Source organism: Schistocerca serialis, chromosome 3 (genome assembly GCF_023864345.2).
Source record: "Schistocerca serialis cubense isolate TAMUIC-IGC-003099 chromosome 3, iqSchSeri2.2, whole genome shotgun sequence".
In the NCBI taxonomy this organism is placed as follows: domain Eukaryota; kingdom Metazoa; phylum Arthropoda; class Insecta; order Orthoptera; family Acrididae; genus Schistocerca; species Schistocerca serialis.
In genome coordinates this window covers 861,411,786-861,437,290 of record NC_064640.1, presented here as the reverse complement: position 1 = coordinate 861,437,290, position 25,505 = coordinate 861,411,786, and the positions used below count along the sequence as shown (strand labels likewise).

The following is a 25,505-nucleotide window of genomic DNA, read 5'->3' as shown; positions in this document are numbered from 1 at the left end:
TTTTTTTATTTCAGTTCATCTTGGAACATCCAAAACAATTGATAGCTGCTGCTTTTCCTGCTAAAACAGATGTATCCAAAAATTTTCTCCCCCCCCCCCCCCCCCCCACCTCCCTCTCTCTCTCTCTCTCTCTCACACACACACACACACACACACACACAGTAACTCCTGAGTCAAATTTTTTGTGTGTTTACTTATAATTGACATGATCCAGTTTTTGGGCTTCATTCAAATTGTGGAGACTGTCAGGAATAGTTCTTCATGTAGAACTGAGTAAACTGCAATCTTTTTGTAAGCCAAATAATAATCTCTTGTCTCACAGTAAGTCACATACCAATCCTCATCAATTTTTTTGCCAACAACATCAGTATGTTTTGCAACGTCAATTGGTTTTGGTCAAGGTTCACGAAGTTAATCACTTACTGAAGCGCAATGACAGTGAAAGACTGTAAACCAATAGCAGACAGTCTTTCCGAAGGTGATTGATTACCAATAGTTGAATTAAAGATTTGAGGTATGGTTGCTATAATGGTAGATAGTCTCTGAACATTTGTCATTACCCCTGTCTGATTATTTAGTGGACATTGATGATTCTCTCAACCTTAAAGGCTGCAAGATTATCTTCGGTTGATTGCCACTTAAACTGTTGCCATGCTACTTGGCTTATATGGCAGAATGGCAGTTTTTTTTTTTTCTCCAACTATGTTCAAGCTGTTTCCTCTGGGAACCAGTACTTTGAGGTGAGGGAATGCTGGATAAATCAGTGATATGATCGACCCAGTCTGGGTTGCTGTCTTGATGCTGGAAAATAGACAGTTGGATGTACAGCACCAAGTTTGCTCTGTTGGTCACCTTTCATGGTGGCTTCCATTCCAGGACTGCTCTGTGTAGTAGATGGGCCCAGAGTGTTAACTGGTCACTGGAATGACTGTCAGTTACTTCCCAGTGAACAGAATTTACAAGGCTGGAGATCAGCTTTAAAGCTGTATGGCAGCAGATTCTGAACTGCAAGAGGCTGCCATTGTTTACTATATACAGCTCATCAGACGTGAAGTCCTATACAACATAACTCCTTAGGCAGGTAGGTAATGAGCTCCATAGGATGTTGAAAGTGTGAACTGCAGAGTAGAAGGGGTGAGTGAGTGTGTCATAACATAAAAGCTTTTTGCGACTGTACGGTAAATAGTATTGTGAACTTATGTAGTGTGTGAACTAGAGCAGCAACTACTTAGAAGTCTAACCAGAAGAACAGCTGAGGAATTATATTTATCACAAACAATAACTTCATTTTTAGCCTTCTTCCCAGTAAGGTGATATCTCCCGCAGAAAAGTTAAAGTTTTGAAGTCCAGTCAATAATGAGGACATTATAGATTGAGCAAAAGATTGGATACAGCAGGGAAGGAAATTACCTATACTGTCCCTGCATATGCCTCAGCCAATTTTTGGAAAATTGGGATTTGAAATTCGCTCCTCCTGAATGCAAGTCATGCGCTAAACACTACACCACTTCACTCAGTCCTGCCTGTGAAGGGTATTACCTCTTTGTACAGATGTGCTACCACATTTACATTGTGTTTCCTGCAAACTCAAAACACAATATTCTTCCTTGCACCAGGAGTTTCATTTCCTTTAAATGGCTTTTGAACCAATTAAAATTTCATGTGAGCTGTTTTAGTTTTGTGTGTGTGTGTGTGTGTGTGTGTGTGTGTGTGTGTGTGTGTGTGTGTCAGGAATACAATAGAAGATTAATGGTGAGCTTTGAGAGATGAAATAGTAAAGGCAGCAGAGTATCAAATATACAAGACACAGTTGAAATCCTTTGGTAACCCATCAAATACTGAATTTGACAAAAAGAGGAAAACATAAAAATGCAGATGAAGGGAATAAAGTCACACGAAAAAATGATACTGACAAATTGCAAAATGGCTAGAGAGGAAGAAAAACACACACACACACACACACACACACACACACCTGTAGAAGCACACGTGACTGTGAGAAAGACTGATTCTGCATATAGGAAAATTAGAGGAACAATTGGGGAAAGAGAAACAACTGTATGAATATCAAGAGCTCAGATGGCAAACCAGTATTAAGCAAATCAGGAAAAGGTGGAATGAATATATAGAAGGGTTACACAAAGAGAAGAAACTAGAAGATAACATTGATGAAGTAAATGATCATGAGATGGGAGATCAGACACAGCAAGAAAAATTTGATACAGCACTGAAAGACCCAAGTCAAAATACGACACCTGAAGTAGAACATATTCTCTCAGAATTACTGAGATCCTTGGGAGAATGTATCTTGAGCAAACTATTCCACCTGCCATGCAAGATGTGAGACAGATGAAATACTCTGACCTCAGGAGAATGTAATAATTCCAGTTTCAAAAAAGGCAATTTTTAATACAAATGAATCATTAGTTAACAAGTCATTGTTGAAAAATAGTGATACATATTATTCACAGGACTAGTAGAAACTGGCTTTGAGGTAGATCAGCCCGATTTCTAGAGAAATGTAGGAAAACGTCTGGCAGTACTGACTGTATGAATTATCTTTGAAGAATAGCAAACCTACATTTATAGCATTTGCAGATTTAGAGAAAGCTTTTGACAATGTTTGCTGGAATACACACTTTGAAATTCTGAAGGCAGCAGAGATAAAATACAAGGAGTGAAAGGTTATCTACAACTTGTACAGAAACCAGACTGCAGTTATAAGACTAGGGGCATGAAAGGGAAGCAGCAGTTGAGATGGGAGCAATACATAATTGTTGCCTATCCCTGATATTATTCAAACTGTACATTTGGGAAGCATTAAAGGAAACTAGGGAGAATATTTGGAAATGGAATTAAAGTTTAGGGAGAGAAAATAAAAACTTCAAGATTTGTCAACGACATTGTAATTCCATCAATCAAGAAGGGAATTAGATCATTTAAACAGAACAGGTATCCTGGAAAGAGGTATGATATGAGAATTTGGCATCAACAAAAATAAAATAAGGATAATGAAATGTAGTCAAATTAAATCGGATTATGCGTAAGGAATTGGATTAGGAATAAGTGTTAACAATTTTTTTCTGAAAGTATTTGAAGTGTACTCCTGCGAAAGTGAAACATGCATGATAAACAGTTCAGACAATAAGAGGAGGCTGTGGCACTACAGAAGACTGGTCAAGATTAGGCAGTAGGTCAGATGAAGAGGTAAATTGGAGAGAAAAGTGTTATGATAAAACTTGACTAAAAGAAGTGATCAATTGATTGGACACAGCCTGAGGCATCAAGGAATTGTCAGTTTGTTAGTGAAGAGAAGAGGGGTGGTGGAAGGTATAAGACAAAAGTTTGATTGCAGTAAGCAGGTTCAGATGGATGTAGGCTGCAGTAGCTATGCAGAAATGAAGGGGGCTGCATAGGATAGATTAGCATGGAAAGCTGCATCAAACCTGTCTTTAGACTGAAGACCACAACAACAACAAAGCATCTGTAGCCAGCTCATCTGACTTATCGGATTAAAATTATGGTTGGTTGGCCAAATGGCTTTCTATCCACGCCTCACATTTAGCTCTTGGTGACATTGAGGGTTAACCATCACAGACACACTAATCAATTTGTTGTCACCTGCTGGATAGCTAAACACTGGACCTGCTGTACACTAATGATATGCGGTGGCTTTGTTGGCTGTTCAGGGAAGACTATGTGATTTATAGCAGGTGCATTACTAAATGAAGGTATTAATATTTGAATCACTCTTCTGTGTGTCTGTTGAGATGCTAACTTTGTGTGTCATATTCTTCACTATACCCATGAATGACTTTGGAAAGTTGTGCTACTGACTACTTAAAATTCCTGGATCTCCTCCTCCTCCAAGGAAAAAGGAAAATCCTAACTCCATACAGTATGGCTTCCACCAGAATTAATGTGATGTGGAACTGGACATGAGCCAATTTTAGTAACAGTTTCGACAATTTCTTGACCCTGTTTGATAGCCAAGTGTGTGCAAAATACTGTCACTCAAAACCCCTAAATGGGCATTGTAGATGTGGCTGTTCTTTTAATCTTCTTAATGCACTTGGAAGGACGTGTGTATCAAAAATTAGGGCAGATACTGCCATCTTCTGCTGTTAACTATTAATATTTTTCATGATTTTTCACATAATTTGTGACATGCTCAGTATCAATACTTCCTGTGTTTCATGGATTACTACATCCCTAGATGTCTACTCGTTTCCTATTTCTTAAACATTCTGCAACACTGTAACCTGATGTAATATGCCTGTTTCCAATAGTATAGACCCATTTCTCAGCTATTTTAGTGACTACAGAGTACCTACTATTCTGCACAATATAGGTAAGAACTTTTCTGACATACCATATATATATATATATATATCATACACACACACAAAGATGATGTGACTTACCAAATGAAAGTGCTGGCAGGTCGACAGACACACATACATACACACAAAATTCAAGCTTTCGCAACAAACTGTTGCCTCATCAGGAAAGAGGGAAGGAGAGGGAAAGACGAAAGGATGTGGGTTTTAAGGGAGAGGGTAAGGAGTCATTCCAAACCCGGGAGCGGAAAGACTTACCTTAGGGGGGAAAAAAGGACGGGTATACACTCGCGCGCGCGCGCGCCCACACACACACACACACACACACACACACACACATCCCATATATATATATATATATATATATATATAAACAAAAATGATGTGACTTACCAAACGAAAGCGCTGGCACGTCGATAGACACACAAACAAGCATACACACAAAATTCAAGCTTTCGCAACAAACTGTTGCCTCATCAGGAAAGAGGGAAGGAGAGGGAAAGACGAAAGGATGTGGGTTTTAAGGAAGGGGGTAAGGAGTCATTCCAATCCCGGGAGCGGAAAGACTTACCTTAGGGGAAAAAAGGACAGGTATACACTCGCACACACACTCATATCCATCCGCACATACACAGACACAAGCAGACATTTTCAATTTCATATTTCCATGCAGTAGCATCTGAAATTCATGGGAGGATGTCAATGTAACTTCATACATGTCATTTACATATCTGTTAATGGAATATACTATAATTGCAACTCTCTGTTACAGGTCCAACTAGCACCGATGTTCATTAGTGGTGTTCATGTTTAGTGTTGTTGCTGGCCTGCTAGGGCATGTAAGAATTGTGACCAGCATCAGATGTTGAGTAATCACTGAACGATACAGATTCCGCATACTCATGTGAAACATTATCAGGAGCCTCACTGTGGGTCTCCATTAGGGCAGCTGGTTGAATCCTGCAATATCTTGATTAGTGGAGCATTGAGATGAGACAGTGGTCCAATGTCGGACTGTGTGGGAATGTGAGTGGAAGCACAATTGTCCTCAAGGTTTCAGCTGATTGTGTCTAACCGTGACAAGGGAGAATCACTGTATTTTGCACCCTTTTACATCTGCACCTCCCATCCAAAAACAACAGTCTCACAACAACATTCTGTCATCCTGCACCTTCGGTCATAGGCTACCAGCAGCCAAACTAGGGAAATTGTCCCAAGTGTAGGCCGCTGTTAACACCACAACACACACATAGCATTTGCAGTGACTGGGAAGCATGGACTGCTGATGAATGGCATGCATTGTTGTTGCGATTCCGCACTATCCTGGATGACCATCTTCGGTGAGTACAGTGACAACCGTGGAAGAGGTCCCAGTGTTGTTACTCCTGCATCATGGTGTGCGGAGCCGTCAGGTATGACTTCAGGTCATGGCTGGATACTTATTTTTTCAGGCTGTGTGATATGTTTTCAATCTTGTACTTTATAGAAGATATATTTGTATTGTAGCAGTTACACCATTGTGCACTTCTGTCACACTTTGTAAACCTATTTAAACTTTAGTTATGAAGGTGTTTTCATTGTTTGTGGGGGAAAAATGATGTTCACATTGCTCTGTCTGCAGCACTATACCAGTGCTCACCATGTCTGCACACACATTTAGTGTCCATTGGAGAACACCCTCTTCTTTCCCATCTGAAAGCCACACGAAAAATGTCGAGACTTACTTCCTGCTTAGTCATGATAGTCATTCCCTTTTATGAACCTGTAAGTATGCACTATCTCTCAGACATTTAAAAAAACAGTACTGTTTCAGATGTTTACACACGTGATAAATATGTTGCATGGATTTTTACTTTCTATGTGACGGGGACTGTTGAAATTCCTATTTCCGTCACAATTGAAGAAATTAAAAACAGGCACTTGTGGAAAGTAGAGAAAACATTCCAATTGCTTCAAAGAAGCTTGTGTCCAGGCCTTTCTCAAATTAATTGATGGTATTACTACTTCCAAAAGGGATAGGAGGCAAGATGTTTACAAGAATATGGAAGACAAATCTGATGGCAATAATGTTAATGACCTAATTTGTGAACATTTACTTCTGGTAAAACTAATCCAGACAGTTATCATCCCTATATGTGAATCTACTATGCTCTCTCACATAACATGACAAGGTGATAATATGGCTCTGGCCAGAACTTACCTTCACGAAGTGAAATGCCTCATATACTTACAGAAAGACTGAAAGTAAAAACAAGTAATCTTAGTGTTTTGAACTTATATGTTCTTTCTTTATGGAGGTCAGAGGGATTGGTTGGTGAATGTTAGAAACCAGAGGATGCAAGTCACTTGGATTCACATTTGAGGAGGACTTACATGTGAGAGTGAGGGGGGACAAAAATGAAGAAGAGGTCATGGAGAGAGTAGAGCATCGAAAATTTACACTGGTAAGCCCTGTACCAGTTTCAATTCAGAGATAATAGAAGGGACAAAGTAAGCAGTAAAAGTGGATTAAAAAGACTAATGAAAAATGGAATAAATAATGCAATTAAGTAATACCAGAGAAGGCAAAAAAGAGAAAATGTAAATCATTTTAAAAACGAGACAGCTGGAAGATTAAAAATATAAGTAAATAATTTCAACTGTGGAGGGCTTGTTATTGGAGGGGAGGGGCATAGGGCTTGTTAGTGGTGGTTAAGTTCATCTTTTGATCCCAGCATGCTACTACAATATTCAAGATCCATTAATGCACCACCCTTTCACCAGAGGAAAAATTTCATTACTTAATTACAAAAACAATACCTTATTTGGTATAAGAACACAATTTATTGTCAAAAGAAATTTAAAAATATTTTCAAAAATCTTCGTGTTCTTTATTACTGGTCTCAAACAGTTATGTTTCACAGTGTAATGTACACTATTGTCAGATCTTTTATACATGTATGAATACATTAACAAGTCATATTGGTAACAACTGGCTTTTTTTCAGTTTCATATTCTCTCATTTTATGGAGATGGTTCAAGTGCCGGTATCTGATGTGGCACAAACATTATGCAAATCAAAAACAAGCAAACAAATATTTAGGATGGAATGTCATGTTAACGTGAGTCTGTGTTGTAAAAAAAGAAATTTTCATGTCACTCCAGCTCTCACAAATTGAAAAAAAAAATGAAAAAAAACTGAATGTCTACTCACACTGAATACATAACGATTAACAACAGGAAATGTTACATGGAAGCCATTGTGTACATTATTATCAATTTTATTTGAATTTTTCAATGTAAGGCACATTATTTAATATTTCTACCATAACTGACAGATAATTTTGCAGAGGAGTACCACAGAAAATTATTATTTCCCAGCAACATTTTTGATGCTTCGATGTATAAGTCAGAAGTAGCTTTGGTTAAATATTGTAACATCAATGTTAGGCTCAGAGAGTGCCTGCAGATATTAACTCCCCATAGAACTATACAGTGAAAACACTAATATATTTTCTGGACTTTGTAAGGTGTCTAGTCACTACAGAAAATTGATGCTTTTCTTTTATGCAAACCGAAAGTAACTATAACATCATCACAAAACAGCTGACAGATCTGAATAAAACATAACAAAATGAGAGAGAGCGGATAACTTGCCATATTTGTATGTATAGTTTTCATCATTACATCACTTATTTAAGAAAACTGATAAACTTATTTCAATTTTGAAGCCAAAATAAAAACTTCCTTTTCATACTATTAAGAAATACAAACTAAATTGCCAACAAAATTATTCTCGGAATGTACTACTTCATTACTACAAAATTCCAGTTCACAAACAATTGCTCTAAATAAATGTTCATTGTTTCCCTGATTTTAATACAATACATTATTAAAATATGCTCTAAAATAATCACTGACCGTGTCAATGTGACGCAATAAAAATATTAGCAGTTCTTACTAACTGTTAAAATTTTACCAAAGAGTTGTACACTTAAATCTGCGACTTTAGAGTCATGAAGGCATCAAAAATATAAAAAATATATATTGGACTGAGGTAATGCTACATGCAGTCCATCTCAAGCTTTAACATAATTCCTGAACAAGACAACACTCAACAACAATTAAGCTAAAATATATCCATCATAGTCATAATTTACACTTAAGCAAATAAATATCTGTCAGTGACAGTGTTCAGTTACATCGACAATTGCAGATTTCTTCCAACCAAACAAAAAATATCCTATTGCAGCACCAATAACAACAGCCATGCATAGCCATACATTGTAGGTCATGAATATCAGCATCAGGAAGTAACTCAGGATGATTTGCACTACATGGAGAAAGGTCTGGAAGAAGTGCATTGAACTGAACATGTTGCGTCTGTAACAGAAGCATATCAACAGATGTAGTATCAACTCTCTAGTACACAATTTTTGTTCAGAAATAACATTAACAATTATCCTAAGATAATGGACACAAGGCAAATGCTTAGTGGTTTATCTCCTCCCATTACGATAAGTACTGTACAGCAATTCACCAGCAAAGAGTTGTGAACAATATGTATGGTGTGTCTCCTAAGAGTCATTAGGTGATTCCTCTGGCATTTTGGCACATGTTTACAATTTCGTTTTTGCAATGTATAGCTGGAGTCAGCCCAAACAAATATCTGTGAGCTTCCCTGGCCAATGGTGAGTGCTACCACCATTCAACAGCAGCACTATTTTTCCTGTTTTACCATCCCTGTTAATAAACACTGATAAAACAAATATCACACTAGACTAATTTGGGACTGTTCTATTGAATGTGTGTGTGAAATTCAGCTCCAAAAATCGTTTATGTTTGTAATGGGAAACAAACTGATGTTTTCCATTGCCACTGGGCATTGCATGAATGATGTGATGAGCCGTATTTGTTTGTACTGACTCCAGCTACTCACTGCCAAAATAAAATAGCAAATAGCTGCAAAAAAAATATAGAAAATGCACCTGATGACTCTTTGAAGGAACACCCTGTGTGTGTGTGTGTCACTTAAAAAAACTAATAGAAAAATCAGCAGTTCAATGTATTTCTTTATAAAATGAGAAAATATTATATGTATATATTCCTTTATACACTCCTGGAAATGGAAAAAAGAACACATTGACACCGGTGTGTCAGACCCACCATCCCACCATACTTGCTCCGGACACTGCGAGAGGGCTGTACAAGCAATGATCACACGCACGGCACAGCGGACACACCAGGAACCGCGGTGTTGGCCGTCGAATGGCGCTAGCTGCGCAGCATTTGTGCACCGCCGCTGTCAGTGTCAGCCAGTTTGCCGTGGCATACGGAGCTCCATCGCAGTCTTTAACACTGGTAGCATGCCGCGACAGCGTGGACGTGAACCGTATGTGCAGTTGACGGACTTTGAGCGAGGGCGTATAGTGGGCATGCGGGAGGCCGGGTGGACGTACCGCCGAATTGCTCAACACGTGGGGCGTGAGGTCTCCACAGTACATCGATGTTGTCGCCAGTGGTCGGCGGAAGGTGCACGTGCCCGTCGACCTGGGACCGGACCGCAGCGACGCACGGATGCACGCCAAGACCGTAGGATCCTACGCAGTGCCGTAGGGGACCGCACCGCCACTTCCCAGCAAATTAGGGACACTGTTGCTCCTGGGGTATCGGCGAGGACCATTCGCAACCGTCTCCATGAAGCTGGGCTACGGTCTCGCACACCGTTAGGCCGTCTTCCGCTCACGCCCCAACATCGTGCAGCCCGCCTCCAGTGGTGTCGCGACAGGCGTGAATGGAGGGACGAATGGAGACGTGTCGTCTCCAGCGATGAGAGTCGCTTCTGCCTTGGTGCCAATGATGGTCGTATGCGTGTTTGGCGCCGTGCAGGTGAGCGCCACAATCAGGACTGCATACGACCGAGGCACACAGGGCCAACACCCGGCATCATGGTGTGGGGAGCGATCTCCTACACTGGCCGTACACCACTGGTGATTGTCGAGGGGACACTGAATAGTGCACGGTACATCCAAACCGTCATCGAACCCATCGTTCTACCATTCCTAGACCGGCAAGGGAACTTGCTGTTCCAACAGGACAATGCACATCCGCATGTATCCCGTGCCACCCAACGTGCTCTAGAAGGTGTAAGTCAACTACCCTGGCCAGCAAGATCTCCGGATCTGTCCCCCATTGAGCATGTTTGGGACTGGATGAAGCATCGTCTCACGCGGTCTGCACGTCCAGCACGAACGCTGGTCCAACTGAGGCGCCAGGTGGAAATGGCATGGCAAGCCGTTCCACAGGACTACATCCAGCATCTCTACGATCGTCTCCATGGGAGAATAGCAGCCCGCATTGCTGCGAAAGGTGGATATACACTGTACTAGTGCCGACATTGTGCATGATCTGTTGCCTGTGTCTATGTGCCTGTGGTTCTGTCAGTGTGATCATGTGATGTATCTGACCCCAGGAATGTGTCAATAAAGTTTCCCCTTCCTGGGACAATGAATTCACGGTGTTCTTATTTCAATTTCCAGGGGTGTATTTAAACTGCCCTGCATTTTAACATCCATGTAATGGATATTGTATTTTGTAGGGGAAGAGGATTCACCAAACACCTACAATTTTAATTTGAACTTTATTTGCAGACCATTTTTGCAAACTTATGTTCCTATTATCAGTGCTGTACGATGCACCAGAATGACATATGATGCACAAGATCCACTGCTAAAAACTCTCGAAACCCACCTCATGCTGATGTCATCTTGCAAGCATGGTGTGAATGCAGTGATACACATCACCAGCATGACTGGCTATGTGAAAGCATTCACCACATGGAAATGGATCATGAAGAATGCTATTGTCCGTGGATCGCCATGTAAGTAAATAAAATAAGTAACACTTGAATGGCTCACAAATAGTTCACAGATCTTTACAAAACTAATCATCAATACTAAATCAGAAAAGCCATTGAAGTCTGCATTTCCTACAAAGTACCAAGACAAGGATGCAGTACTCAGTCCCTGCTTCCCAGCTTTATTGTTAAAGCTTTAAGGAAAGAGAAACACAGTGCTACTAACTCTTAAAAAATTATTGAGCATTTCACCCCCAGAAAGGAGGAAGAGAACTTTCAAGACATTATTAATGCAAAAACAAAATGTTCTTCAACAAAAGAAATCTACTGATGTAAAATGTATCTCTAAGATTAAGGACTAAATTTATTAAAGAATCTTAAGCAGATAAGCAACAATGAAGCATCAGCAGTGGGGAAAATTCGAAAGCATTTGAAATCTGGTGCTATAAACAGACATTAAAAATTAAGAAAGGCAAATTACTTTGCGAAGGTGTTTTTACATAAAACAGACCTGAATATGAGATGGTAAAGGCAATTATTACACAACTGGCCATTAAAATTGCTACACCACGAAGATGACATGCTACAGACACGAAATTTAACTGACAGGAAGAAGATATTGTGATATGCAAATGATTAGCTTTTCAGAGCATTCACACAAGGTTGGCGCCGGTGGCGACACCTACAACGTGCTGACATGAGGAAAGTTTCCAACCGATTTCTCATACACAAACAGCTGTTGACCGGCGTTGCCTGGTAAAGCGTTGTGGTGCCTCGTGTAAGGAGGAGAAATGCATACCATCACATTTCTGACTTTGATAAAGGTCGGATTGTAGCCTATTGCGATTGCGGTTTATCGTACTGGGACGTTGTTGCTCGCGTTGGTCGATATCCAATGACTGTTAGCAGAATATGGAATCGGTGGGTTCAGGAGGGTAATACGGAACACTGTGCTGGATCCCAACGGCCTCGTATCACTAGCAGTCAATATGACAGGCATCTTATCCGCATGGATGTAACGTATTGTGCAGCCATGTCCCGATTCCTGAGTCAACAGATGGGGACGTTTGCAAGACAACAACCATCTGCACGAACAGTTCGATGACATTTGCAGCAGCATGGACTATCAGTTCAGAGACCATGGCTGCGGTTACCCTTGTTGCACATACTGAGAAATTTATACAGGCTAACAAGATGTCCTCCATTTCTCATAAAATGCACACACAATTTCAGAAGATTTAGGTAATGCTTAATTTTTTTAATAGTGGAAATTACAACTGATCATATGCATTAATTATGAATTAGGATCATGCTTTCACTATGAACTATGAAAATTAACTCTAAGATGACATGATCCACAACTTTAACTATACCTGAAATGCAGATACATTGTTTCCCGCTACAATTTACACTACAGTATTACGGAAGTTACAGAAATTTATTTTCATGGACTCCATCATCGGTAGTTATACAGAAATTTCGACAACTTGCCTAAACCTAAGAAACCGTGCATGATATGAAAAAATATTATCTCAATGAAAGTGGTTCTGCGCAAGTGCAGAGAGTTATTTAAGGTGACTAGTATAATCAATTAATAATATGCACACTAATGGCAGATCCAAACCACTGGCAGCAGTGATGCTAAAGAATCTTCAAAACCAATATAATGAGCAGCACAGGAAAAGGAGAACACTGCCTTTTCCCTTAAAAATGAGCTTGGGTTTCAAGGAATTCTAAATATCTCCACTTTCTATTTTCAAGTTCCACACTGAGCATCCTCTAGACAACCTTCACTTGAGATATTCTCTATAATAGCAGAGTTAAGTTTTGTGCCTGCCTTCCTTCATGTACTGCTAATTTTATTTCTATGGTCCTCTTTGAGCAATAAATAACCAACCAACCACAAAATTTCCAGACAATCCTTCACATGTCGTTATGTACCAATGGTTTAATTATACCACTCAAATTTACTTATAATTTTTTAATGGTATTTCAAGTGTAAATGCGACCAAGTAAGTAAGTAAGTAAGTATGAAAAACTTCAATATTCAACCCTATGTTGGTCCAATAATTTTATCTATCATTCACTGCCTCTTTCACCTATGGCAATGGCTCATGACAATAAGAAATACTAAGTTGTACCATAGTTTGGTGTCCATGCTAAATTGTGGATCCCATTATGATTAGCTGCACAAATCAGTTCAGTGGTTGGAGAAAGCCAAGGACCTACCAAATACGGCTATGCCAAACAATGAATGTTCAAACCAACCGTCAAGTTTAAGGTCAGTTTAACCACTGGAGATATGAAGAGTATAATTTGAGTTTAATACTTAATATCTGAAAAATCTTGTTCATTTTTAATCACTAGACCATCTGTCATCTGCACAGGCTTGTGGTGAATACTGAAGGGTTTCCAATTTAAAATTATGGGTGTGGAAAACCATGTAAAAAGCATACCTGTGGTGACTGCAGTGCCAACCAAGTGCCACAGACTTCACTGTGCCAAAACGGGAGAGCAGCTACATTAAATTAAATCCGAAACATATATCCTGGTAGTAAATATGTCCAGTCCAGTAGTACAGGAAAAAAGAAAGCAAATCAGCCAAAAGTAATTTTATCTTATGCATAAGTGAATATTGGTAGTTTAGAACTACATAAAATTATACCAACAAATGGGAGTTTCAGTAAGATATGACCTGTGTTCCAGAAAAAAAAGAGTAACCAACTCAGTAACTTAATAGGCTACCAACCAGTTCGCACAGAGTATATTACACCAAAATGTAGTAACTTCCACAGAACAATAGTGTATCAGACCACTATTACCAATGTAAATACACAAACATGGCGTATGCTCATACCAGTCTGTCATAAGTTTTTATTAGCTACACAATGAAAGGGTTTTTATGAAAGATGACTATTTAATTTCATCTTTAAGACACCAAAACTTCTACATGGATGTGAAACAATCCTTCAACAAAAATTTGAAAAAAAAAAAGTACAAGTTCAAACACAGCGATTTACATGGTACCTTATACTACATGGATATCCCTAATATTACGTAAACTACCCAAGCTACTGAGCAAGCCTTTCTGAAAAGTGGTTATACACAACTAAAGTTTTTTTTAATTTTTTGTACATTTAATGCTTGTGATTTTATCTACAGAGTTACTGAAGCAAAAATAGCATTTTGAAAACTGTTATGTAATAGTTTTTGAAAGTCCTCTAAAAGAAGAGTGTAGTAATAAGATGTTTTTATGAAGTAGTGGGACAAAACCTGCACTATGCCAGGAGTCTTTGACTACACTTTTATCAAATTTCTCACCTATTTAGTGAACGTTTCATGGCAAATTTTGATGCACTATACCATTACTTGTTTAGCTCAGGGTCACTTTAAGTGACAACAAACAAAATACAAAGATCCACCAAAAAGAAGGAAAAACATAGTTAACTCAGTGTCTCAGTACATAAAAAATTACACAATCACACAGCAATACGCCAACCCACCGCCGGCTGGAGTGGTCTGGCAGTTCTAGGTGCTACAGTCTGGAACCACGCGACCACTGTGGTCGCAGGTTCGAATCCTGCCTCGGGCATGGATGTGTGTGATGTCCTTAGGTTAGTTAGGTTTAAGTAGTTCTAAGTTCTAGGGGACTGCATTTTGAAATCCATTATTGAGTTAAGACAGTTCTCTAGGTTGATTTTCTTCACATAGCTTTGAAATGTAATTTCAAAATATGACTCAATTTATTTGATCAGACCGACATCCAAGGGAAGGAAATCTGCAATATCTTTTACAGAATATACCTGTTCACCTCAAACAGTTCACACACATATTCCAGGGTCTTGTCTGTGGTATCAGAACAAGACCAGCCCATGCGAAAAGAAAAGAAACGAAAAGAAGGAAGGAAGGAAGATTAAAGTTTAATGTCCCATCAACAACAAGGTCATTAGAGACTGAGCAAAAACTTAGATTGGGGACAAGACAGGAAGGAAAGCAGTCGTGTCTTTTTCAACAAACCATCTGGCATTTGTCTCAAGATATTTACGGAAACTGTGGAAAATCGAAAACTGGATGGCTGGGTGGGAATTGAACTGCTGTCCTCCTGAATTCAAGTCCAGTGTGCTAACACTGGGCCACCTCGCTTGGTGAGAGTTGAGGGAACACCAATCTCTAGTGCCAGTATTTTCATCATTAAATGTGGTTTTAACCATCAGCTAATTTTACCTGAATACATGTACTGACACCCATTGCAGTTCTACAATTTGTAATGACTATACGCAGTATAGATGCCTTTCTTTATTTTAAAGACAATTACACTCACTGTCAAAATGTACATTCGCATTTTGCACATTAGTATTTCCTCATAATTTTGATTGTATAATCTCATATTATGAGTTTCCCAAGTCATCAAGAGAGTAAGAGTGCAAATTAATATGGCTTCACACATGAAGACAATTACAATAATTATTAGTTCACTTCTTGAGTAAAATACACTCAGAAAATGACAAACTCTGCAACTTAAGAAGTGTTAATAAAATCACTGTCACAGAGAAACAATGCAGTTTTAAAGAGTCCTAAGTTATAACTGAACAGATTATATACTCAACAAGTGTAAGAGAGAAAATGGTGAGCAAAATAAGGAAGAAACAAAAACAACAACTACAAAGAAAATAGTGTGCAAATAAAGTTAACCAAACTTACGGTTGCTTATGTATAACTTCTCCTACGACGCTGCAGCCATGAAAGAGAGTAAAATAAAAAATAAGTTAGTTTACTGAAAACATACATTAATTTCATGATTTTAGAGTAAGTTTATGATAAATACTAACCAATATTTTACTACTACTAATACTTAAAAATATTTATACTAAAAAAATAAAAACACAATTACTTGGTGAATTGAAGACTGTCACATGGTTAACAGCACTGCAAACACATCAGTTGGCATATGTTTGTCAAAATCACATTTTTTTTTATACAAGAAAAAACCACAAAACTAAGACATAAAAAGAGAAAGCTAAGTCCCACAGAACCAAGAGACAAATTACAGAAAAATACTTTAGTTATAAAGGGTTCAAGTGAGTGAGAGTGATTTGTGTGTGTGTGTGTGTGTGTGTGTGTGTGTGTGTGTGTGTGTGTGTGTGTGGTGCACTGCTAGCAGAAATAAATATTTCATTTAACAATGTAGGAAAAGACAGATTGCTACTTACCCTAAAAAGGACATGTCACATAAAGCTTTCGGCCACAGCCTTCACCAGTAAAAAACACACACACACACACACACACCAAAAAAAAAAAAACCCCTTATGCACACAAGATTACCAACTCCAGCATCTTGGGCCAGAATGCAACATCAAGTGGGATGCAAGCAGCAATCTGGAGGGAGTGGGAAAGGGGAAGGAATAGTAGTGTATGGGTGGGGAGATAAGACGAACGCTGTCTGGTAGCATGTGCAGTACCTCGACTGCCAACAGTGCAGCATCAGGAGGGTTGTGGGGGTGGGAGGTGGGGAAAAAGAAGAGCCGCAAGGGAAGACAGGTGGATGTGTCGGCAGAGGGCTGTAAATAAACAGGGTGGGAGATGAGAATGGGGAGGAGATGATAGGACAGAGGGTGGTGGAAACTGTTGGGTGGAGGGTGTGGGGACAGTATGTTACCATAGATTGAGGCTGGGATAATTAAGGATCCAGATGGCTTGGGTATGGAAGCAGCAATGGAAATCAAGAGTGTTATGTTCAGCTGCAAACTGTGCCACGGCGTGGTCTACTTTGTTCTGGGCCACAGTTTGGCGATGGCCATTCATCCTGGTGGACAGCTGGTTGGCACTCATACCAACATAAAAAGCTGTGCAATGATTGCAACAGAGCTGGTAAATGACTTTACTGCCTTCACAGGTGGTCTGGCCCCTGATGGGAAAGGATAAACCTGTGACAGGACTGGAAGAAGAAGTGCTGAGTGGATGGATTGGGCAGGTTTTGCACCTGGGTCTTCCACAGAAATATGATCCTTGTGGCAAGAGGCTGGGATTGGGAGTGGCATAGGGATGGACTAGGATGTTGTGAAGGTTCATTGGGCAATGGAACACCAATTTAGGAGAGGTTGGAAGTATATCTGGTAGGATGTCCCTCGTGTCAGGGCACAATGATAGGTAATCAAAGCCCTGACGAAGGACGTGGTTCAGTTGTTCCAATCTGTGGTGATACTGGGTGATGAAGGAGAGACTCCTTTGTGGCTGGTTCTTGGGGGTGGTGGGATGATTCAGGGTGTGAGGGGAAATGGCACGTGAGATCTGTCTGCCAACTAGGTCTGGGGGATAGTGCCCATCTGTGTAGGCTTTGGCGGGACCCTCAGCAAACTGAGCACGGGTGTGTTTGTCAATGCAAATATGCCATTCCCGGGTACCCAGGCTAAATGGGAAGGATTTTTTGGTGTGAAAGGGATGACAGCTGTCAAAATGCAGGTACTGTAGGTGGTTGGTGGGTTATATGCGGACAGAGGTGTGAATGGAGCCATCAGAGAGGCATGTCAACATCTAGGAAGGTTGAGGAGGACCATGTAAAGTGGATGGGAGAGAAGGTGTTGAAGTTGTGGAGGAACGAAGATATGGTATCTTGGTCCTGAGTCCAGATCATGAAGATATTAATGAACCTGATCCAGACTAGGGATTTGGTGTTTTGGGAGGCTAGGAAGGTCTCATCTAGATGGCCATAAAAAGGTTGGCATAGGAGGGTACCATGTGGGTATCCATGGCTGTGCTGCAGATTTGTTTATACCTTCCCTCTGTGGCCAAAAGTTTTATGTGAGTGTCTTAATTGTGCCTGTCTGCAACTTGACATGTCTTCTTTATGTCCTTTTCCTAAACTGTTGATATTCCTATCTGGAGTTTCCATTGTTTGGTTATTATTTCATTTACAATTTTAATTATACATATATATAGTACTTACTCAACTACTTGATTGTCTTCTGAAACCACATTTTTTTCTGCTGGAACGGAAACAGATCTATATTGCAAACCCGTGTAAGTCTTCCAAAACAGGTATTCTCTAAAAGAAGAAGGCAGTATCAGTATCTATGTTATAATATCTTATGTCAACCAATTTATGGTAGTTGGAGGGAGTACCTGTAATACTTCAGTCCTTCATATAGTGCAGCCATACAGAGAATTCCTATCATAGAACCTATAAGGCCATTCACAGAACTTACTTTCCAGCTATCAAAAAGAACAGTTTCACAGTAGCCTGTGTGGAAGGTCATTGCCTGTAAGAAAATTTTTTGCCTTACTTCATACTGTAGTTAAAGAACACATTGACCTAAATTATGACAATACTAAGATTATGGAAATATTACTGAAATTATTAAATTATAACAAAAAATGTGAGGGCCTTGAAAAAATCCCTGAAAAATGGGAGTTTCTTTACATACACTTCTGGCCCTTTTTGTTCAAATAATATATCTTTAAGTACAGAACAGGAAAGACTTATTTCTTTTCTTTTATTTAATTTTTGCTGTATTTGTATGGAAGACAATTTACACAATAATTTATTATGATCCAAAATGTGTCTATGTTATAAAGCCAATATCTCAGAAAAAAAGTTCTTTATGACTGAAGGAACTGCCAGATAGACATTGCAACTCATATTCAAAATGAATTTTGTCCTCTTAATCCCGTGAAGGGAGTAAGTAAATGGTCCAAGTTTTTTATGGGTGGACAAAATCCATTCAAAAAATACCAGAACTTTGTCCACAAAATTTTTCTACTCATACCTGTTACTTATTATGCATGGTCTCCTTTGAAATACTCTCCTCCACAACTGATACGCCACTCTCAACACCATTTCTCAGTCTTGGTATCCCTCTTGCTGGATACTATCTGCGAATTTTCTTTTATCTCATCTATCATTGCAAAACTTTATCCTTTGAAAGGGGGTTATCAACTTTGAAAATAAAAAAAAAAAAAGTCTGCAGAGGTCAGGTCTGGAGAGTACGGAGGATGAGGCAGCATAGTGATTTAATTTTTTATGCAATAGTCATGCACCAACAGGGATGAATGTGTGGGTGTGTTATTGTGATGCAGGAGCCATAAATTGTCTCTCCACATTCCAGGCCATTTCCTATTCACATTTTCTTGCATGCTTCGCAACACATCCCAATAGTATCATCAGTTAATAGGTTGTCGCTGCTGCATGAATTCATGATGAACTAATCCTTCAAAGTCAAAGAAAACTATCGGCATGGCTTTGACATTGGACCTGACCTGACAAGCATTTTTGGCCTTGGAGAGTGTTTCCGACCCCACTGTGAAGACTGGGCCTTGATCTCAATATTGTAACCATAAACTCACCACATCTCATCACCAGTTACAATTCTCTTATGGAATATATCCTCATTTGCATGATAGAAGAGCTCTTCACAGATCGTGAGGCAAAAGTCTTTCTGGTCTCGACTCAAGACCTGTGGGATGAACTTGGCGGCAACACAATGAATTCCAAGATGCTGTGTCATGATTTCACGACACGATCCAATTGAAATGTTACATTCTTCTACAATCTTTCTGACAATCAGTCTTCAATTAGCATGCACGTTCCTGACATGAGCGTCGTCGGTAGACATCAAAGAGCATCCTAAACAAGTGTCACCTTATCTTCTGTCTGGCCATTTTTAAACTATGTGAACCATTTGTAACACTGAGTATGGCTTAAGTACTCATCACTGTGGGCTTCCTGCATCAGATGTTGGTGTTACATGAAAGCACTGTGAACCACTGATTCCAGATCTATCAAATATTCTTTGGTGGATTGTAGTGCCTGAAAGACACTTTGAAACCATGGTAAATGTCCTCTAGCTTCCAGATAGGAAGTCAATGGTTGACATTCTTTCAAATAATTTACACAACCTGATTGTTAGGGAGACTAGTCAATAATTAGTAAAGATTTGTGGGTCTTTTCCCAGTTTCAGGATAGGAATAGTAATACTCCTCCACTATTGGGGTAGGGGGGAATCCCTCTTCTCAACAAATAAATTTAAAAACATGAGGAGGTGTTTTATGCTGTTTCGCTAAGTTGTTTAAACATTTAACTGTGGATTTTATCAGGTCCTGAGGCTGCATCTTGATACTCTGCTAATGCACTGGTGAAACTCGCCTTCACTATATAGAACACTGTATGATTCAAGACCTTCTGCATGGAAGAATAATTAGTTTTGCTCCACCAGATTTTTCTATGTCACGAAATTTGGATGGTAGTTACTGCATGCAGACACTTCAGCAAAGAGTACAGCAATGACTGTGGAATCAATACACATGTCATCATTGAGGAATATGGGAGGAACTACTGTGAATGGTTAATGGCTGCAAATACAGTGGAGTTTAGTCCATACTTGAGATGATGAGGTGGAGACCCTCAGATGATACATAACACTCCTGCTTTCTCCTTTTTATTAAAAACCATGCCTTTGCTCCAAGTCTCTTGAATGCTATTAAATGTTCCATAGAACGATGGTGATTGTGTCATTGAAGCACACTTCTATGCTCTCTGATAGCTGTAGCTATTCTTCAGACCACTATGGCATAAGTTTCTGGCATTGGGGGCCTGAAGACTAGGGTATCGTTGCTTCCACAGCACGTATGATCTTGTCAATAGCATCTTGTACCACTCCTTTGATATTCTCTTCTTGACTGGCTTTGAAAGAAGCTTTGGAGGTGAAAGCTTTCCAGTTGCTTTTCTGAAGGATGGAAGGAAGAAAGATTAGAGTTTAACATACTGTTGACAGCATGGACGAGACATCTCCAGCTGCGTCGATGGGGTGGTTACCATTGAAGCTGTCAAAGCAGCTGATGTCCCTTTCCCCGACTGAAATACAGGCACTGACATGTGGCTAGGGCAAGGAGTTTGTGTTTGCAACTTTCTCATTGCACTAGATGTGGATTTTGTGATAGTGTTTACAAAGTTTGATGTAATGGTGACTTGGTGGAGTCATCCAGACTTTTTCTTAGCATCTTGATATGACAGACAGTCAGGTGTTTTATATTCCTGGATTTTCTTTTCCCTTCTTGAAAACTGAACATAATGACAAACAAGGGTGGTGGAAGGTGGGGAGTGGGGGTGTTCTTGGCAGTTTACATATGTAGGGAGTTGTTCACAGGATCTGCCCACATACACTGTCCTTCTGAACATCCCACAAGTAGCATCTTCAGTAAGGAGGGAGGACGTGGGTCGAAACCTCTGGCATCTAAAACATCTCATAGGATGAAGAATATAGGGTTTGACATCACATCTCCAAAACATGACCCCAATTTTCTCAGGTAAAATATTTCCATTGAGGTCTAGGACAAAAGCTTCATGTCCACCCTATTATCTTAAGGTCCTCTCTGAATGCGATAAACAAAATTCACTTCACACCACTCTACGTTAGCGTGCAATTCATCAGTTTGTGATATTAGGTGGAAGATGAGACCTTGAATTCATAGAGTTTGTTACAATGACGGGTGTAACTGGTGTATCACCAAGCTTGTGACAAGCCTGAAGTGTCTACGGTTGGTTAGTGTTCAAAGTTTTTATCAACAGAGACCCTTTTCTCATTTTCTGTTCTGCAGCAACTTCTCTGAACATATCCTCAACATTTCCAATGAAAAACTGTGGCTTCACTGTTGCAAAAGATTCGCCATCAGTTCTAGAGCATACCAAGAATTTGGCGAACAATCTGCCTCCACTTTTCCTTACCTGATGCTCATCCCGAAGCATGGCCAAAGGTGGAAACACTATGGAATTGTGTCTCCACCAAAATCTTGTTTTCTTTCTGCGGCGATGACCATGTCATCACAGAAACTGGTGTGGGTGAGTCTTACCTGTTTCACTGCAGATTGTCTGGCTGTATGCCACTCGCTCTGATTGGAGGCTCTCCACACGGATTGCATCCTAACATGGCAAAGGCTATCTGGCTTAGTAGCCTTTGCCCAGAGTCCCAGTGCCCTGAATTGGTTAGGTAATTACTTAATTACTACTAGGCACACATAGGAAAGCAGCAATTCTTGCATCAGCAGTGTGGTTGGTGGGGGGGGGGGGGGGGGGGGAAGGGAGGTGGGGGTTACAACTGTGAGCTCCCCTCACAATGTAGAGACTACTGCATTGGATTTTGAAAGCGAACATAAATGCACACTAATTGTAGGTGCAGAGGATCACAGCACATGGTGGATAGATTATGCACCACATAAGGTGGCGCTTTGGTAAAGAGTCAGACTACAAATTCAATGGCACTGGGTTCAATCCCCTGTCAATTGTAGCATTTCTATCTGTCACTTATCAACATCTACATCTACGTGACTACTGTGTAGTTCAAAATTACATGCCTGGAAGAGGGTTCATCAAACACCTTGAAGCTATTTCTCAACTGTTTCACTCTCTAACAGCATGTGGGAAAAACAAATTCTTAAATCTTTCTGTATGAGCTCGGATTTCTCTTATTTTATTGTAATTATCATTTCTACCTATGGAGGTGGGCACCAACGAAGTATTTTCACATTTGAAGGAGAATGTTGGTGATTGAAATTTTACAATAAGATCACGCTGCAAAGAAAAACGCCTTTATTTACTGATTGCCACTTTAACTCACTTATCGTACCTGTGGCACTCTCTCCCATTTTGCAATAATACAAAATGATCTGCCCTACTTTGACTTTTTGAATGCTGTTCCTCAATCCTATCAGATGCAAATCCCACACCGCACAGCAATGTGCCAGAAGAGGACTGACATGTGTAGTGTAGGCAGTTCTTTAGTAGACCTGTTGCATCTTCTAAGCATTCTGTCAATAAATCACAGTCTTTGGTTCACTTTCCCCACAACATTATCTATGTGACTGTTCCAGTTGAAGTTATTTGTAACTGAAATCCCTACGTATTTAGTTGAATTCACAGCTCTCAGATTTGTGTGATTTATCATGTAATTGAAATTTAGCAGATTCCTTTTAGTACTCACATGTTTATCACTTCTTTCACCTCTGGCAATGTCTGTTCATGAGAAAAATGCTGAGTTACACCATGATTGAGAACCCACGTTATACTGTAGGTCCTCCTATAACTGGCTAGGTAAGTCAGTTCAAAGGTCAAAGGAAGGCAACAGCATACCACCTCCAACAGGACCATGCCTAGTAAAGTGCAGTCATGTTTGAAACAAGCTTCAGATTGATGACTGCTTTACTTTTATGGCATCCTTCCCCAACGGCCCACACTTTATGTGAAATTTAGAAGAGTGAAGGCCAGATCTTAAAAGTTGACCATAAGAAATTAACCCTAGCAATACTAATGCATATTCAATAATGCAGACGGTCAGTTGGGGAGGGGGGTATGGGGAAGGGGTGAGGAGAGTCACTTTATGACCATCACAAAAAACTTTAGAGAATAAAAATTTTGTTAGCTGTTTTATACTTTTATTAACAACATACTTTTTAGAGAGATACTGATGTGTAAGTGGGGTCCAGAATCTGAAAATATTGACTATGACATTTGTTGTGAAAGTCGCATCTACTAGCACTACCACTAAAACTTTTGGATTAAATTTAACTGAAAAAATTTTAAAATTGTTACAGAATTTGGTAGAAGAATTAATTAGAAACAATAAATAAACAAAGGTCATCTACCCATAATTCTGGTGTGATTATGGCAATCACAAAAGGTGTGGCACTTAAAACCAATCCCTGTTGACTCCATTTTTCTGTACATATTGTTTACTAAGGATTGTGCCCACTCTGACTCTAAACGGTCTAAGTGATTAAAAACATTTGTATAAAACAAGATCAACTTTCCTCATCAACACCACTCATGCAGAGTTGATAAAATGTGACGCTGCCACATTATGTTGTACGTGTTGTGTAAATCAAAAAATATTATGATTAAATATCAGTGGTGCACAAAGGTATCTCTAGTTGAAAATACCCCAATCATATGAAATTTTCAGTGGTAGTTTGAGATCAGAATCCATGCTGGACTGGGAAAGGAGATTTCTAGATTCCAAACAACAACAATAAAGCCATGGATGAACCATCCTTTCTGATAGTTTATCCTAGTTATTTGTTAGGTTGATCAACCTGTAAGTATTTCTATTTTTTGGGCCTCGACCTGGTTTTGGTATAGGTATTGTGATACTCACTTTCCACTGGGAGAGAAATTTTCCCTCTTGCCATATCTTGTTTAAAAACTTTAGAACAGAGTTTTTACTATTTTCACCACAATATTGAAGATTTTCACTATGGATATCATCTGATCCTGGAGCTGTAGCTCTACATTGTTTTAAAGGATTATTTAGTTCCCAGGCATTAAAGTGTGCATTGTTGGTTTCCAGGTATGTTGAGATAAAACATATGGTATTACGTTCTGTTAAAAGGTGATGTTGAGTGAAATTTGATGGTAATTCTCAGATGACAACATTTATACATAATACCTTGCTAAAAGTTCAGCACTGTCAGAGGAACTGGTGTTAATTTCTCCTATGTTGAGAATTTCCTGAAGTCTATTAGTATACCGAAGTCCACTAATCTGCTGCAATTGGACCACACTTGTGAAGTTTGGGTATGAAATCCCACGAAAGAAACACATTGTTCCCAACGTTCTACCTTGCTCCTGATATTTTGAATAAAATTAAATTTTTAGTAGAGAGATGGCATCTATGTTATCATAGAGCCCTTTGTTGCTCTCTGATGGCATCTGGGATCTCTTTGCACCACCATGGAACAGGTTTCCAAACAGGACAAACTGAAAATAGTGATATTACTGTGTCTGTAACTTGGATGACCATTTCTGTTGTGTCTTCCACTACTTTAACGAATCTCTTCTCTATATTTATTGTGATCTACACTTTAGCAGTGAAGGTATTCCAATTGGCTCTTCACATGACCAAATGGTAAGCAGTTGTTGTGTTGTAGATTTGGTACCACTAAAATATCACAAAGGTCATCATGGACATTCCACTGGATCATAGGTGGGAAGTTAGAACTGCAGACTGTCAAGCCTGTTTGCAAAGTAGGAGCCATATTTGGTGCAAAAATTTGTTGGAGCTCCCAAATTTATTAGACAGAGATCATCAAGTTTTGATGATAAACTCTCTAGTAGTTGCCCTCTAATAGTCATTATCTCAGCGCCCCATATGTGTTTATGGGAATTAAAATTTCCCAGTAAATGAAAGGTGGGGTAACCCATTCAAACAGGTCTTCCATCTTCCTGTAAGTAATGTATCAGTCAGGGGGGCTTTAGATATTACAGATAGTAATCATTATGCTCACTTGTATTCTAATGGCTACTGCTTTGAGTGTACCATTTATAGGTGGTTAGCACACTGGACTCG

The 25,505-nt window shown here is 39.5% G+C and overlaps 1 protein-coding gene across 5 annotated transcripts in view; it reads right to left on the bottom strand.

The window, feature by feature from the left end:
* Positions 1-7,186: 7,186 nt before the first annotated feature.
* Positions 7,187-25,505, bottom strand: part of LOC126470992 (high affinity copper uptake protein 1-like) — a 161,845-nt gene continuing 143,526 nt past the window's right edge. For all 5 annotated transcript variants that reach the window (XM_050099038.1, XM_050099039.1, XM_050099040.1 and 2 more), the window contains 4 exons: positions 18,295-18,431; positions 18,119-18,217; positions 15,877-15,906; positions 7,187-8,702 (listed from right to left, as the gene is read on the bottom strand). In XM_050099038.1, coding sequence (XP_049954995.1) covers positions 8,501-8,702; positions 15,877-15,906; positions 18,119-18,217; positions 18,295-18,431 — 468 coding nt within the window. In that variant the 3' untranslated portion in view covers positions 7,187-8,500. The remainder of the gene's footprint in view (positions 8,703-15,876; positions 15,907-18,118; positions 18,218-18,294; positions 18,432-25,505) is intronic.